This window comes from Perna viridis, chromosome 12 (assembly GCF_037379345.1).
Source record: "Perna viridis isolate PV_CMFRI_1.1 ecotype Kerala chromosome 12, ASM3737934v1, whole genome shotgun sequence".
Classification (NCBI taxonomy): Eukaryota; Metazoa; Mollusca; class Bivalvia; order Mytilida; family Mytilidae; genus Perna; species Perna viridis.
In genome coordinates, this window is record NC_142456.1 from 26,833,868 (window position 1) to 26,850,103 (window position 16,236).

Below are 16,236 nucleotides of genomic sequence, written 5' to 3' on the forward strand. Positions count from 1 at the left end.
GATACTGTGAATTAACAAAATTTTTACAAACCACAAAAATTGATACCAAAAAAGAATAGTACCCTATGATATCCTACTCCTAATAGGCAATATCTCATGATATTGAAAGATGTTTCTATTACCCTGTAGCAGGTGCCAAATTTCACAATGTGTTCTATGAATAAGGATATTAAATTATTAAATTTTCGCAGCCTGTATTTTTCATGTCTTCAGATTGAGAGGATTGGAAATTATTTGTAAAATATCTGGACTTTAATTTGGCAAGGTTTTATTTTCAAAAACCTCATGATTATTGTGGGCAAATGATGGACACCATATATTTTTTTTAAGGCTGAAAAGTTACAACAAGAACTAAATGACATGACTTATAAGTTCAAGTCTGTGGAACACCACGTCCACCAGGCAGAGGATCTAAAGCATGACCTACAGGAGAAGAAGGAACAAATTGTGCAATTACGGAACCAAATGGAAGGAGAAAAACTCCAAAGGTATTTGTACTGCCACTTAGTCAGTGAATACACAGGCATAATTGCAACATATGTTTTCATATGTTTTAAAAACATGTGGAAACATAAGTTAAGAACCAGTATAGCAAATGTATGTTTTTTGTGCATTTAAAATACATGAAATAATATGTTCTCGAAAAATCATACAAAAACCAAAAACCATACTATTTTCATTTGTGAAATCCTATTGAAAACATAATAACAATAAGACTTGTATGTCTCAATTTTTCCCTTTTTTTGTAGAAGTATCAGTTCAACAACTTTTAAATAGATCTAAAAAATTGGAAGGTCTAGCACCAGTCAATATTTGCTTTCAAAGTTATACTGAGAAAAAACTTGATGAAGGGTAATAACAAAATTATCGAACTAATAAAGTATAGGCTGTAGTCAAAAGGAATTTGTCTGAAAGGAAAGTTTGTATAACAAAAGGCAATTTCATGGCAAAAACCAGATAGTTTGAAAACAAATGCAATGGTCCTTACTTGGTACAAGCATTTCAAAATGAATGGTGGGTTAAAACAGGCTTATAGCACACTAAACCTCCCACTTCCATGTTTCCATTTAAGATATTTAATTGTGATGTAAGATATAATAAATTGATATCATCCTTTTAGAACTCTGTTGGACCAGACAGTCACAGAACTTAAACACCAGGTGTCACTGCTGAGAACTCGAGAAACGAAGGTAATGGAACAAAACCGTGAACTACAACACACCATGCTTGATTTGGAAGCCAAACTTGAAGAAATGCATGACCGGAGCCAGACAGCCATTGAAATGGTAAATCTATTATTAGCAATAGTTAAGGTTGAATGATTTAAGCAGGGAAGGAAAGCATTTCAGGGTGAAAGAGGGTTGATTTAGCCACTGACATAATTAGCTGTGTTAAATATTCATGAGCTTTTTTAAGGTGAAAGGTCATAAAGTATGTAATATGTTACTCAGATTAATGTTTCTGAATTACAATTTCAGTTTAACTTAGCGAAATCTGTTCAGGTAAAAAGGGCAAACACTTTAATTTCTAAAATCACTATATAATGAAATATAGTCCACAAATCTCTTGGCTTGGACACTGATTGCAGTATTTCTGACAGAATATGGAAGCCTAGTGGTATTAAAAATTTTCCAAGTAAAAAAAATTGATGAAAGGCATGATTAATGTTGAATGGTAAATTGGACAACTACATTAAAGTTTAATTTTGAACAAAATATTTAAATATCAGGGCAGAGTTAAGCTGAAACTTATTTTTACTCTATATTAAACAGAAAAATCAGGAAACATGAATACAAGATTCTTTGATTTACTTAACGTCAGCAATCTTGTTTAATAAAAATATGACAGTCCATATTCTGTCTGTAGATTTAACTAATGTGGTATTTTATTTTTATGCTGCCAGGATTCAAACCTGTATTCTACAAACTGGGATGGTCAGGTACTACAATGGGCACAAATAGCGCTCCTTTATTCTTTTTAGCATGCTTAGTTATCTTCATCTACACAGTTCATTTTATTTGTTACTTTGTTTGTGTCTTTGAGACTGATTTTTTCTTTCATCAATAACATTTACAATCCTAAGATAACATAATGCTTTATATACAAATAAAAAAAAGTTTTAAAATAAAAAAATCTTACCAAAGTATTTGAGCAAATTGTCCATCTGTTTATTCAGTTTTTTTTTTCAGTCATCTGTTGTCACTTCTTTCTGAAAGTTGTTTAATTTCTTGGCTATAAAAAGTAAGTCTTAAAATTGCTGCCAGGATTCAAAGCAGAATTCTTCAACTTAATATGTCCATGTTCTACAAAAGGTACCAAAGGTTTCCTTTGCCGTAAAAATTATGTTTAATTCAATTTTGAATTCAAAGACACAAAATAAAGTTAAAGCTCTAGATGCAAATGTATTACAGTTACTTTATACTAATTTTCTACATTACATCATATACAATGATGATGTATAGCAGATAGAGTTGGTTAAATAACAATCATATGTTGAACTTCCGTGGGTAGTTGACAACTGAGTAACTGAGTAAGAGATATAAACTTTCTATCAATATCTATTGAATAATCAGATAGAAGTTAAAAAACCCTTCTCAACCACATGAGTGGTCTCAGGGTAGTATGTAGACCTCTAGGGTGGGAGGTTGTAGGTTCAGACGTCAATCAGGTTACACCAAAGTCTAAAATTGGTATAGTCAATGCTTCTCCACCAAGCACAGAGTATTTATAGGAGATAGAGTGATGACTGGTTTGCTTGGAGTCAGAATAATGTGTCTGAGTGGGGTAACATCCTTACCTTTGGACAGTTGCCTCTGTAAGCTAGCACAACAAAAACACAGCTCAGCATATCAGACTAGTACAAAGCAGGGTCTGTTTGATTGGAAAATTGTTCTCATCATCAATTTCTGCCATAGGATGTTAAACCATAATCCATCAATCAATAATCTCCTACACATTTCTTCATTGGACTTTTTAAGGACGTTAATTAGGTGATTGTTACTTAATCAAAGAACAACCAACTCTGTCTTCTGAACATCTTCATTGTCTGTGCTATAAATATATATCATACATGTATATTCATTCTTACGACCATGTATAATGAGATGATGTTTAATTTTGATGTATGCTGTTTATGCTCCATGCATGACTATTTTTAACTGGTGGTATGATGCTCAGCTGAAATGTATTTGTGTTTTATGAAATTAAAAAAAAATTGTGTCACTGCTGCTTTATTTTGCAGTGTTTTGAAAATATTTGCAAGTGCTCAAAGTGAAAAAAAAATTAATATGAAATGTATGTAGTTGCTTAAAGAAGAAGTAGATTCAAAAAATGTATGTTGTTATTTGTTTTGTTCTTTAATGGTTTTTTAGCTTACCTGGCCGAAGGCCATGTGAGCTATTGCCATCACTTGGCATCCACTGTCATCGTCTGTTAACAATTTTTCCAAAATCTTCTCGTCTGAAACTACTTAGAGGAATTATATGAAACTTTCCACAGATGTTCCTATATTGCACAAAAGTTGTGTTTAGATTTTTGATCCATCAAAAAACATGGCAGCCTTTGCTAAAAATAGAACATAGGGGTTAGACTGTCAATTTTCGATTTTATATCTCCAAAATCGTTAGATTAAGCCAAATTCTGAGTGGAAAAGTGTTCAGCATGATGAGATCTATCTGTGTTTAAGTTTTCATTTTTTTCTGTTAAGCCATGTATTGACTTATGATAAGTCCTACCAAAGTCTTCTTAGATCAAATTTATTAGTAAACCTCTTGTTAAATTTATTGCCATTGAAAGACAAAATTTAACCAGGTGAGCGATTCAGCCTCCTGGGAGCCTCTTGTTTTGAGGGGGCTTAAATTATTTATCCTGTTTTCAAAGTATGGGCATGCAGAAATTTATTATGTCTGTTTGTCTGTCTGTCTGTCTTTCTTTAATGCTCCTGTTGAGTTGGATTTTAATGTGTTTATATGAAGATGGGTCAGTCTATCACAGAAGTAGCATGAACAGTTCAGAAATTAGATTACATTTGATTTTTGTCTGCAGAAGTGTTGTTTGGGCATCAATATATTGTAAAAAAAATATTTCCTTCTTTTTATGTATTTTTGCCAAGGAGGGCTTCAAAATTACTGTATATAATGTTGAAATGCAAACATTTTTTGTTGTTGCATGTAATATCTTCTTTCTTTTGTATGCATTTTGTTGATTAAAACTGCACACTTTAGATTCTCTATAAGCCTTACATAATTATATTTATTTGCATGTTATACATGAATATAGCTTTACTAGATTTCTTTTTATATACATTTTGTTTCTTATCTTAGCATATCCAGAATAACTTCCTTCATTTTTAAAAATTTTTAAATGCTTTTGAATATTTTTAACAAATACAAATATGGGAAGTTGCTACCACTCTATTTGTTCTTTTGTTGTTACAGTCTTAAAGCGTCTTTCCATGAATAAAAAAAATTATAAGTCGTAAACTATCTCTTGGTGAGAAATCATGTTTTGCAGATGGGGCCAAAAATACTCATTCTTCTATTTACATTTTGTAAAAGCACATCACCATACATAAGCCAAAATGACTGGGAAAAATAGTGCTGGATTAACATTTTAAAAATTTTATAATATATATATATTTACCTCGCAAAACTATTCATGTATATATGAATATATATATCTATCTTCATGCTGGTCTTTAATTTACATTATTTAGCAACAACACATGACAGAGGTTGGGAAGAGGTCAATGATGGACCAGATTGTCAGACTTCAGAAAGAGATTAAGGACTTGCAATATGAGTTGTTGACTGTGAACGAGAGACGAGAAATGCAGGAGAGGAAATATGAAGAGAGGAAGATGAAAACAAAAGTCAAACTCATGAGAGCTAGGTAGGTTTGAAGTAAGGTTTAGAATTAGCTAAAAAAAAATTTGGAAAACTGATTAAGTCTTGCTAACTTCAAAACTAACTATTTAACTGTAACCAGAATATTGTGATATTTTTATTATTGCAAAAAAAGTAACTGACTTAAATTTGCAATAATTAAATTTCGCATTTATGATATTTTCCACATGATTGTTGAGAGAATTTGTTCAATCTGCCAAAAATAAAATTACATTTGTGGCTGATATGAAAGAATTGTGATAATTAGTGCTCACAATCATTTCTGAATTTAGAGATTTTCATTTTTTTTGTTTCATAACATCAATCATTACAAATTTATACATGTGTTTTGAATAAAATTATTTCCAAGCAAAAAAAGGCGGGACATGACTGTCTTATACATATATTGTCTGTGCAAGACCCAAAATAGCAGTCAAGGTCACTAAACCCTACTCAAAGTCAGTGTTGTGTATATGTCATAGTGCAATAAAATACAATTGATGAAAGCTGACAATTCTCAGCACTGCAGCCTTATTGATTTGGTTGATGAATCATTGCAATTCCTCTACTCTTTCTAAAATTTGTAGCATTCGAGTCCTTTGATTATCATAATTATAATGTACAAAGGAGTAACAATTGTTTAGTTTGCTATTGAAAGAACTATTCTTCCTATCGGAAATAGTTTATCAAAAGTATGAGCTGGGCAGAGCAACCTTCCATGGATATTTGAACCAGATACTTTTTTTATTTACATGTACCAATTTCCCTTTAAATTAATTCTTAAGTGTCAGTCCCTGTAAGAGTCGGGCAGTAGGTGAAACATGGTATAAAAAAAAAACATCATTTAAATAGTGTAATTTGACTATTTGCCCCATCAGAATCAAGAAAAACAGAAAAAAATCCATATCATGCTGGACCATTGAGTTACAATTTCATTGAAATGCACTGAAAATGAACATTTCAAGGGCAGGTAACTGTGTCAAAACCTCATTTTTGTAAGAATGTATTGAAAAATTTCTGAGCAAAGCCGAAGTGATGGATAGATCAAATAATGATCTTTTTAAATAAAGAATGTATCCTTGAGTGATATTACATTGTCAGATTGTCAGATCGGTGGTTTTGACATGCATGTTTCTGATTTTTTCCCATTTGCCTGATTCTTACAAATACTTACACTTAAATAATGTTAAAAAATAAATTTTGCAGGTATTATTTTTGCATTTTCTTTACCACCACTAAAATCAGTACAACATGGAAATTAATATGTTTATAGTATTTTTTGAATTTAGACCTCATTTTCATCTCTCCACTTTTAAGGACCTTTGATTTTAGAATAAACACTTCATGTTTGTCTTCATTTTCAGGAGCTTTGTCTCAGATGATATAGCAACACAGAGAAAGTATGTCCTACAAAATTTTACATTTTTAGATTTTTTTTATTTCAGCGTAGATGTGAATTTCCATCAGTCTGCACACAAATATTATGTATTGTAAGATGCCACAAGCATTATGTTTATAAATTATAAATTACAATATCACATAAACATGTGTTTGAAACTCATAACTATTAAAAAATCTAACAATGAAAATTTGCTAAGGGGGTTCATGTAATACTGGTACACATTCAAAAATAGTTCACATGAAACTTACTTCATGTGATTGAATTTCCCATGACTTTCTTGTGAAGACTTGATTCAGGTGAATGTCATGTGAACTCTGTCAACCAATGTATTTGTTTAGTTATGTGAAAATCATGTGAAACTATTTCATCTGTGTATAATCCTTTGTTGGAAACATGTGCATGATGGTAATTTGTCTACTTTAGTCACCAGTTTATTTTTGGGTTATTAGTTATTTTGGTTGTTAGAGGTCACTGACACAATGCTCTCTGAACTTAGTTAACAATTAATGTGGCATGTTTAACATTGTTATAGTTAGAGGTATGTCTAGGGAGTTAACCGACTAGCATTCACATTCAAGTAAAAAAAAATACACAGTGGTTTAAAATAACTTTCGAGAGTGACAGGTCCTTGATGTTTTTTGCATCTGAAATGAAAGGTCCACATTGTAAATGTACAAAGTGTAAATACAATGTATGATAATGCCAGGACGTAGGTAAATGAAATTTTACTGGTCCTGTATTAGAAATTGAGAGTCCTGAACTTTGGACCAATGAATTTTTTTTTTTGTGCAATTGACCATGGTTAAAATCAGGTGTTGATTATTTGTATCAAATAAATAGGCTATAAGACATTTATTTACTTCAATAGTGCACTATGAAACCTGGTTTAACCCACAATTTCTTCTAGAAATGCCTGTACTAAGTCAACACCATTGCTATGATTTCTGTTGTTTCCAGTTTTTACCCTGATATTGCCTTTTCTTATACAGACTTTTCTTTAGACTGTTGCGTTAAGTTTGTCAGTTATGTAATTTTTTAACTTTCCTGCCATAAAACCCCTATGCTCACATATATCCGAGACTTGGTATAATGTTGCAATTTCCCTGTTGTATGGAAGATTATGTTATTAACTTTTTTTGGAAATGTATTATACATAACTTGTAAATCTAAATGCTTATATCATTATAGATCATTATAGTTTTGTAATATTTATATATGATAACATCATTATGTACATGAGTGATTATATGTAATGTAAAACTGTTTACGTCTTCTTTATGCTTTTAGGCATAGTAGTCTGTTAAAACATAGAGTAATAACTCTCATTGAATTTTGCAGGGAAATATACTCCAAAGAACGAGCAAGAATGCAAGAGCAAATAAGCCGCTGTGAAGAGGATCTTCGTCTAACAAGAAATTCTCTCAGGAAAGAGATGGACTGGAAGGAAAAAATGGATAAAAACTACCAGGGAATATTACATGAGAAGAGAGAGTTGATGGCTAAGTAGGTTTTACATTTAGGTGGAAGATAGTTATAATATTACAAAATATTTTTTTTAACACAGAGGGCTTTGATGTTTATCAATGTCCTTTAGTCTGAATTCATTGTTGATATTTCTTTTTTCTTCCACTTTTCTCAGGAACCACTTCACAGGAATCATCAGTTTCACAAGTTCATACATTTGTGGTGTGACATGTTTAATGCAGTATTTAATACTTGTATACATTGGCAAAGCATAAAAAAAAAAACAATCGGTTAATTACATTTTAAAAGGGATATGCATTAGCATACAGACATGATTTTTTCCGCTTTTTAGCAGAATTCCGCACATTCAAATTCAGATTTTACTGTTACAATTCTTTTTTACTGTATATTTACTTCTGATTTTGCCAAAAAGACTATAATTTTTTCCCACATTTTCGTATTCAATGGTTAAAACTCTTTCATTGACATCATGATAGAAAAAAATACATTGTAATATAAATTTCTACATCAAATTTCATGCTTACAACTTTTTTGACGTCAACTACCGGTAGACTCTTTTCACTATTGACATAATTTCTGGCACACATATATTGATATGTTATTGAATTGATGTCGAGGTAAGAAAATAAAACTGTTTTGGAAGTGAAAGAATGGAAGGTCATTAAAAGTTAATCTTGGTTTTCTTGTAGAATAACTGACTATGAAGAAGAATTACGGGAAAAGCGACGACAGGTATCGACATTACAAGTACGGACTAAGTTTTTGGAGGAAGAGAATTCTCGCCTCCAGGAACGCATTGATCAGATACTCCAACAGAAACATGCCTTAGATAAATTGTTAAAAGCTTACAAAGTTGGAAAAGATAGAGATGTAAGTGTTATACCAATAATATTTTCTTGTTCTTTTACATCATTTCTGTTTCAAGTTTCTTTGTTTTTCTGAATTCCCTGACTATTGATATACTTAAATTGATTATTTTTTATTTACTTATAATGAGTCTATGTTTTAAAAACACAAAACGCAAGGGATGGATCAAACAGGTTCCAATTTACATGTAATGTCCTTCTACTTAGTCAAAATGTAAAGCAAAGGAAGGATTTTTAAATACCCCCCCCCCCAAAAAAAAAAAAAAAAAGAAAAAAAAGAAAAAAAATGTTTCCCTTAGGTTTAACGAAATTTGCAGTATTTTGCTTTGATTTTTGTTGCTTTTTATTTAGTAAAGGTTTTGGTTCTAACTGGTTGAGTAAAAAAGGCTATTTGCTGAAAAATCCTATTATTATATTTTCTCAGTCATCCTTTCTATACCACTAACCACCATCTTTGTGTGAATGTCTAACAGTTTCCCTTTCTCACCTTCTCTTTCTTATTTTATTAGTGTTTTTCAGATATCCAGAGTTTTAACTCCCGAGACTCGTAGTCACAGTATAGCAGGAGGGACCAGCGGCATTGGCAGCAACGCTGACACAAGCTGGGCTAATGACCCAGACCATTATGTAGACAGTTTAGTGCCCTTCCGTACTCAGAACATTGATAACTACCTCAATAGAACTTATCCCACAAGTCACATGATGGATTTGTACCGTGGGGAGACAGGAAGTGAAGAATCTTTCGGTCATGACTTCAGTACATGACGTACATTGTTACTTAATAAGAATGGTTGATATTAATGGAACTCTTCCACCCCCTCTCTGCAGTTTATCACAGACCTAGTTTTCTTCTACTTTAAAGTGGAATTCTATGTTTTCAAACAATATGATTCTTTTTTTACTGTAGATACACATCTGATTTTGCCAAAGTCTTTGTTTGTTGAATTGTAAAATCATGTCTGTTATTAATAATTTTATAAAATTTATTTTAGTTATTTCCTCTTTTTTAAATTGTATTGAAAAAAAAAATCATTGAATGAATGAGGTTAAAAGGAAAAACTCCAACAAAAAAGTGCAAACATATTTGTTTTGTAATGAGCCTTTAATTTTGAAAGAAATGGTAGGATTATTATACTATTCTGTATATGACTTAAGTGTCAAAATGAATGCTGAATTCATTATCAATATTTGGTTTTTTTCTTTCAGTGTTTGGTGATAACCACATAAAATGTCGATAAATTGTCAAGAGAGTGGGTGAGTGTTGATTATTTGACTCAATAGTGCATTGTGATCAAGTGCAGATTGCAGGAGTATCACATTGAATAACTGAATAATTGTACATGAGTTGAGTGTGGATTAAGTGTAAGTTTTTGTAAGAATCAGGCAAAATGGGAAAAATCAGAAACATGTATGTCAAAACCCACCAAACTGACAATATAAGTTCACTGAAGGATGCTTTCTCTCTTTGAAAAGACTTTTTTTTTTATCTCTGCATCACTGGATTTGCTAGAAATTTTCAATAGAATGTAAAAAAAAAACAAAAAAAAAAAAACTTTTTTACGAAGTTGTCTGCCTTTGAAATGGTCATTTTCAGTGTGTTTCAATGAAATTATACCTCAATTTACTAAAATAGTATTAATAATCTTGTCTGTTTTCCTTGATTTTGATGGTGCTATTAATCAAACTAAAAATTCAAAATGGTGGGTGTTCATACAATATTTCACCCACTTCCTGATTCTTATAGAGACTGACACTTAAGTGATTTAACTTTTAAACACTAGTTCAATTATGCAATTCATATCAAAATATTTGTTGTCGCCTTACAGTTGTTCAGGTGGTGCCAAAATCTATAATATAATGTCATTTTTATTGCACAACCTTCCGTAGTATGTATTCAATACCGGTCTTCTTTCTGAATTATGTATGAAGAAAGAATGAATTTACATGATGCTTTGTAAAATTTTAGTAGATGTCTCTTTAAATAGAAACATACACAGGCAAAAATATTTCGCATGATTTTCGCCCAGATTGAGTATATAGAAATTTTTACAGATTTCATGTGAACTTTTCACATAAAGTTCATGTTAATGAATTCTATGTGAAAAACATGTTAACATATGAATTTCACATAAACAATATCTGTCTGTGTATGCTTGAAGACTAAAATTTTTTGTGCCTAATGATTAACTTTTTTATCAAGTAAGTTTCTCTATTGTCCACTTCATTATTTTTTTTATAAAAATACTTATTGGTAGAATTTTTTTGATATTTGGTTCTTTATTAGCTAGTATTTATAGTAGTATTTTTATTTATTATTTTCAAGTGCCATGGTATTATACATGAACATGTATGCCTAAAAAATAATCAGAGAATTTGTAGTCAGTATTAGCTTCTTCTTAGATTTTACACTTATGCATGTCGTCCAATTTAGTGTGTAATTAGCTTGAAGCATGTTATAACCTGAATTTGGAATTTTGGAGATTTTAGAGAAATGAGTAGGAAAATATTAGATAAAGCCTTCTTCCTTCTAAGAGGATTAGTCATACTGTCAGTAAATAAAGGCTTGAAAATTGACTAACCCCTAGGAAATAAAGGCTTACTACTATCTTGCACATTATGCAAATTATACCTTGATTTGAAATTATTTTACTTCAGTATTATAGATGCCAACCTTTACGATTCATCTGTAATTTTTACGAATTTCTGTAGAAATATGGTCATAAGGTCATCAATCTATTATTTACAGATTTCCAATCATTTCCGGTCAGAATTGCTCCGTTTAGAATACGTATTCTGATCATTTGGATGCTTTGTAGAGAAATATATACATTGGGGATTTGGAATATGCAGTACATTCTGGTTTCACTAATGTTATCGATCTCCGTTAAGATAAATCTTATTGTTCTGAATAGTGAACGAAACACTTTCTCATCCAAGACAAATTCATGAAGTCAGTATCAATTTTTATGATGATTACTGATAGAAGTGACAACTCTATTCTTTTTGACTGATTGTATCAAAATGGGGTTGGCATCTATGCAGTATTTAATTTTTTGCTGTTATACCTGTACTTGTATAAGTATTTTTTATTTTAATCTCAGTGTAACTTATTCAGGTAGATTTTCATGTATAGATTATCATAACTCTGTTATAGTGTGTTAGTACTCATATCTTTATAGTAATACCACTTCTAAGAGTCATGCAGATTATAACAGTTGTATCAAAAAACAAAGATCTTAGGCCTGAAAAAAAAAAAAAAAAAGATCTGAGCAGGAAATGCATTAGGATAAGAACCTCTGATACACTACGTAATTCAAGAACAATTACTTGTGGCTCTTTCCTTGTAGCCAGCATGACTTTTAGAAGTGTTAGTGCATTCATTTTGGTTATGCTTTCTGTTTTGTTTAGCTTTTTACTTCTCTATAATGATGAATGAGGAATATTATTGCAGTAGCAGTTTGGCATGTATTATTTTGTAGATGGGTACCTCAGACTTGCTTGTAACAATTTTCAATCCAGTTTTAGTTGAGATTTAACCTTTAGTATTTTTATACCACATCAACCTGCAAAATAAAATTGTTAAGTAACTAGAATAGAAAAACTATATGTTTTTAAAAGAAATATAATAACAGAAATTTAAATTATTATTTTATTATCATTTTATTATGGAGTCACTGTAGGCTAACTCAAAACAGAAAGTTATTTCCTTTTTTTTTGCTATGTTCACCCTTCAGTTATGTCTTGTTGTTGAGTTTCGTTTCTCATCGGTAGTTGGCTGTACCATGATCAGCCATGGGTAATTTGAACTTTTTGACTCAGCTAGTATTGTCAAAGCAGTCATATCAAGTGAAATTTGACATAGTTGGTTGTGATGGATTTGATAGTATTAATAGACCCAAGCCAAGTTTTTTATTGATTCTGTTTTATGCTACATCATGAATGATTTTTCCTACAAGGTGACCTTGTAAGTCATTTTCTCATATGGTTGTAATTTTGAATTTCTCATGATTAAAAAAAATCAGTTGTGTTTCATGCCTTACAAAAGGTTGCATTTCAAAACATTTTCATTTTTTTAAAAAAAGATTCAATGTTAGTATTTTATTTAATACGTAAATAGTTATAATTTTTTTTATTCTGCTTGAAGGGAAAACGGTTTCTCAAGATAAGCCATGAGAATTACAGATTGAACAAGAATATCATGAGGGATGGGACATTGAAATTCATACATCTAAACACTGACTTATACTTTAGAGTAGCATTCTAGGTAGTGCCCGAGTAGTTTACACAATACTCTTTTGTGGTTTTCTGGATTATCTCCCTTTGTAGAGTTAACTTTCCTTTACACTGTTAAAGTAAACAATAATTTTCCCAAGAGAACAACTTGATCATCTAAAGTGCAATTACACAGGTGTTTTAAGTTATGTTAAAGTGTTAAGATAGAAATGTATTGAAAAATACACATTCTTTACCATACTTGTTTGATGCAATATCAAGAAAGACTACTCTAACAGATGGGAGAAAACTCCAAATTCTGCATATAGAGAATTGATAAGTGTTTCACCATATATCCTAGATTTGTATTTTTCGTTTCTTTGTCATGTAGGATTTTATTTGGTGATAAGAGGGAGTAGGTCAGTTCATATAGTTTAGTATGTTTTTGGATTTGAATACTTTCATTGTGTAACAGACATAATGACAGTTATGCATTTCAGTCATCTCAAGTCATCTGACGAACATGAGGGTCACTTACAGATGACATTAAAATTGAACATTACATGTGTATTTAAATGGAACAGTTGTCTCCCTTGGTAAATTTGATATCATTTTCAAATTGATATTTTTTTTTCAATTAATTGCATTTATCATAAAATAACCATTGGCCATTTTTACATTCTAGTCTTAAATTTAGCTTATACATATACTGTTAATTAGATCATTTTGTAAATAGAAATTTTCATATTAACAGCATGGAATATGTCACTTTCTAGCATGATTATTTGAAAACTTTTTTTTACAAAAAGTGTAACTTTAATCTTTGGGAATAGCAATACAGGCAGCTGAGGGCTCTTTTTAGAAATTATTAATAATGTTTGGGTTTAGAAAAAAACTTGTTTTGTAGTGCTCACTTTATTTTTCTATTAGAAATTTAAATTTGTGTCAATTTGCATATATATATGAAATATTCCAACGACACATTTCCTTTGGGATGCCTATTTGGATGAAAGTACATTTAGGATTGCTCAAAATTGTGAAACAGAATTATGAGCCCAAAATATAAGGATTTTTCAATTTCATAGAGGCAGAGAACACTCTACCATGTAGCTACTTTCTATGTATCATTTAAATTTTTTTTTTTTTTTTTTATAATTGTGTAATTCTTTGTTTATTTTTATTTTGCTACAATTTTAATTATGACTTGTGTATAGCTTTCTCATATGTTGGTAGCATTTTGACCAAACCATACTGTGATAAAAAATGTAAATACCGTCCTGAATACATTTATATATTGTATATATACAAAATCATGTGTAAAATTCCACACTTTTACTTATTTTTATTTGACATGCATAAGATGTGCTTTTTATATAAAAAGTGTATTTTTACAAGTCCGTCCTAGAATTTTTATTGAGCATTGAATTCTAATGTACATTTGTTTATGAGGCTTCTAAACATTCCATAAATGTATTTTCGAAAGATGTTTGCATCTGTTGTTAACTTGATATGACCAAGAACCTTTTCACGGCATTTGATACGATTTTGGACTTAATTAAGGCAGCAGATGAGTATTACAAAGATAAATTTTGATTTTTTTTTTTTACATTTATTATATTTTTTTAACCTGAAATTTATATAGAGGCTCATGTTAATTTTTTTTAAATCAGTTCGTTGAAAATACACCAAAAAATTATTGAAATTTCTTTGAGAAGTCTTTTTCTAGATGTCTTTTTAACATTACAGTTTACTTTGTAAGTCTTCTCCTCTGAAATATTTTTATCTTGACTTTATTTTCAGTTGTCATTGCTACTAATACCACTCATGGAATATATATTATAGGTTTCAATCATATACATGCAATGTTAAGCATTTTAAGTAAACCTTTTTTTTTAAATATATTTATTAAATTATATAATTTTGTTTGTTCAGGTTATATAGGAGGTAGACCTAGGGTAAGGGAAATAACTCTTGAAATCAGTGATATGTTTGTATCATACTCAGTTTCACCAAAGCCTTTCAAGCTGTCCTTTGAAACTGAATGAAATCAGTCCAAGTTACTTCGATGCTCACATGAGATTGATGTAAAATACTCAATACAAACGTTTCAATGATTTGTAAGAGTTGTGTCCTTTACCCTAGTCTACCTCCTTAATTGGTTTAGTTTAAACATATTTTATTTGTAATAAAAACAAAATGAATCACACTTAAGTAAAATAATATGAATTCTTCTCCTGAAATAATAATAACTATAAAGTATAGGCATACACATTCACTAGTGTTAAGTTTTACCAAGTGAACAGGAGACAGTGAAAATATAACATTAGGTGATATGGTTTGGTGTGTTATGATGAGTCCCAATTCAGCTTAAACAAAAATGAATATTTTAGTGCATTTAACAGAGGTATATACTGTGAAAGTTCTACTGTTTGTGGGGTACCAATATTTGTGGAATTCGTGGGCATGCCAAACCACGAATTTTGGTTTCCAATAAAAAGTAGGTTTCCGTTGATGTAGTTACTGAAAACCTCCAGACCACGAATTTAAGAATCCACGAACTTGCGTTTTTTCCCTAATCCACTACACTACAATTGATATCCATGAATTAAAATATTTTCACAGTACAGGGTCCAACACAGTCTTATATTGTTTTAGTGGCAGATTACCAACAAGTAAAAGTAAATCTATATTGTGGGTTGCTCATTAGTTTGGTTCTTGCATTGTTGTAAAGAGGGCCTACATTAAGATATGGTCAGCAGTTTTGTATATATGTCCACATTGGCATGACTCATGTTAACGCCATACAAATCAAAGGCTGAAAAGGATGAAGAATTACGAAGTTGAGTTATCAATATATTTAGATTTTTTTGGGTCATTGCAAAAATGTTTAGGAACAGATAATATATCACTGGTTTTCAGTAAACATGAATTCAATTTTTTGGAAGCCTTGATCTCTCTTAATGATCTGCCTATAGTTGGTTCCACTCAACAATATTATAAATGGAAACAAGATGCTCTTGAAGAGCCTGAATCACTAACTTGCCAAACCATGTCCTATTAACAAAGTAATGAAAGGTATCGTATGTGGTTACTATGTTTGACAAAAAATTGATGAAAGAGTATATTTTGATGAATACTGTAAGTTAAACTGAGTACCTATATATAAGTCACTGAAAAATGTTGGAAATGTCTTCAAAGTGTTTTTAGAACCTCAAGAAAAAAATTGTGCTGGGGTCCCCTATGCCCTGTTATTCCACCAGATCTGAGGGACACAAGTCCAGTATACATTTGCAGAAAAAGAACATGTCATGAAGTTAAATCATGGCTATACACAACATTTTCATCATCACTATTCCACTCAGGAGACCATGTTTACTAAGTGAACCAA

General features: G+C 30.8%; 1 protein-coding gene across 14 annotated transcripts in view; it reads left to right on the forward strand.

The window, feature by feature from the left end:
• LOC148601868 (uncharacterized) overlaps window positions 1–15,123 on the forward strand; it is a 73,104-nt gene extending 57,981 nt beyond the window's left edge. For 8 of the 14 annotated variants that reach the window (XM_088556770.1, XM_088556762.1, XM_088556766.1 and 5 more), the window contains 8 exons: window positions 331–488; window positions 1,121–1,286; window positions 1,904–1,939; window positions 4,715–4,890; window positions 6,248–6,283; window positions 7,624–7,788; window positions 8,460–8,640; window positions 9,156–15,123. In XM_088556770.1, the coding sequence (XP_088412896.1) occupies window positions 331–488; window positions 1,121–1,286; window positions 1,904–1,939; window positions 4,715–4,890; window positions 6,248–6,283; window positions 7,624–7,788; window positions 8,460–8,640; window positions 9,156–9,401 (1,164 nt within the window). In that variant the 3' untranslated portion in view covers window positions 9,402–15,123. Of the gene's footprint in view, window positions 1–330; window positions 489–1,120; window positions 1,287–1,478; window positions 1,503–1,903; window positions 1,940–4,714; window positions 4,891–6,247; window positions 6,284–7,623; window positions 7,789–8,459; window positions 8,641–9,145 lie in introns of all 14 variants that reach the window. The other 6 variants (XM_088556773.1, XM_088556764.1, XM_088556767.1 and 3 more) reach the window with 4 other exon arrangements.
• Window positions 15,124–16,236: the final 1,113 nt, after the last annotated feature.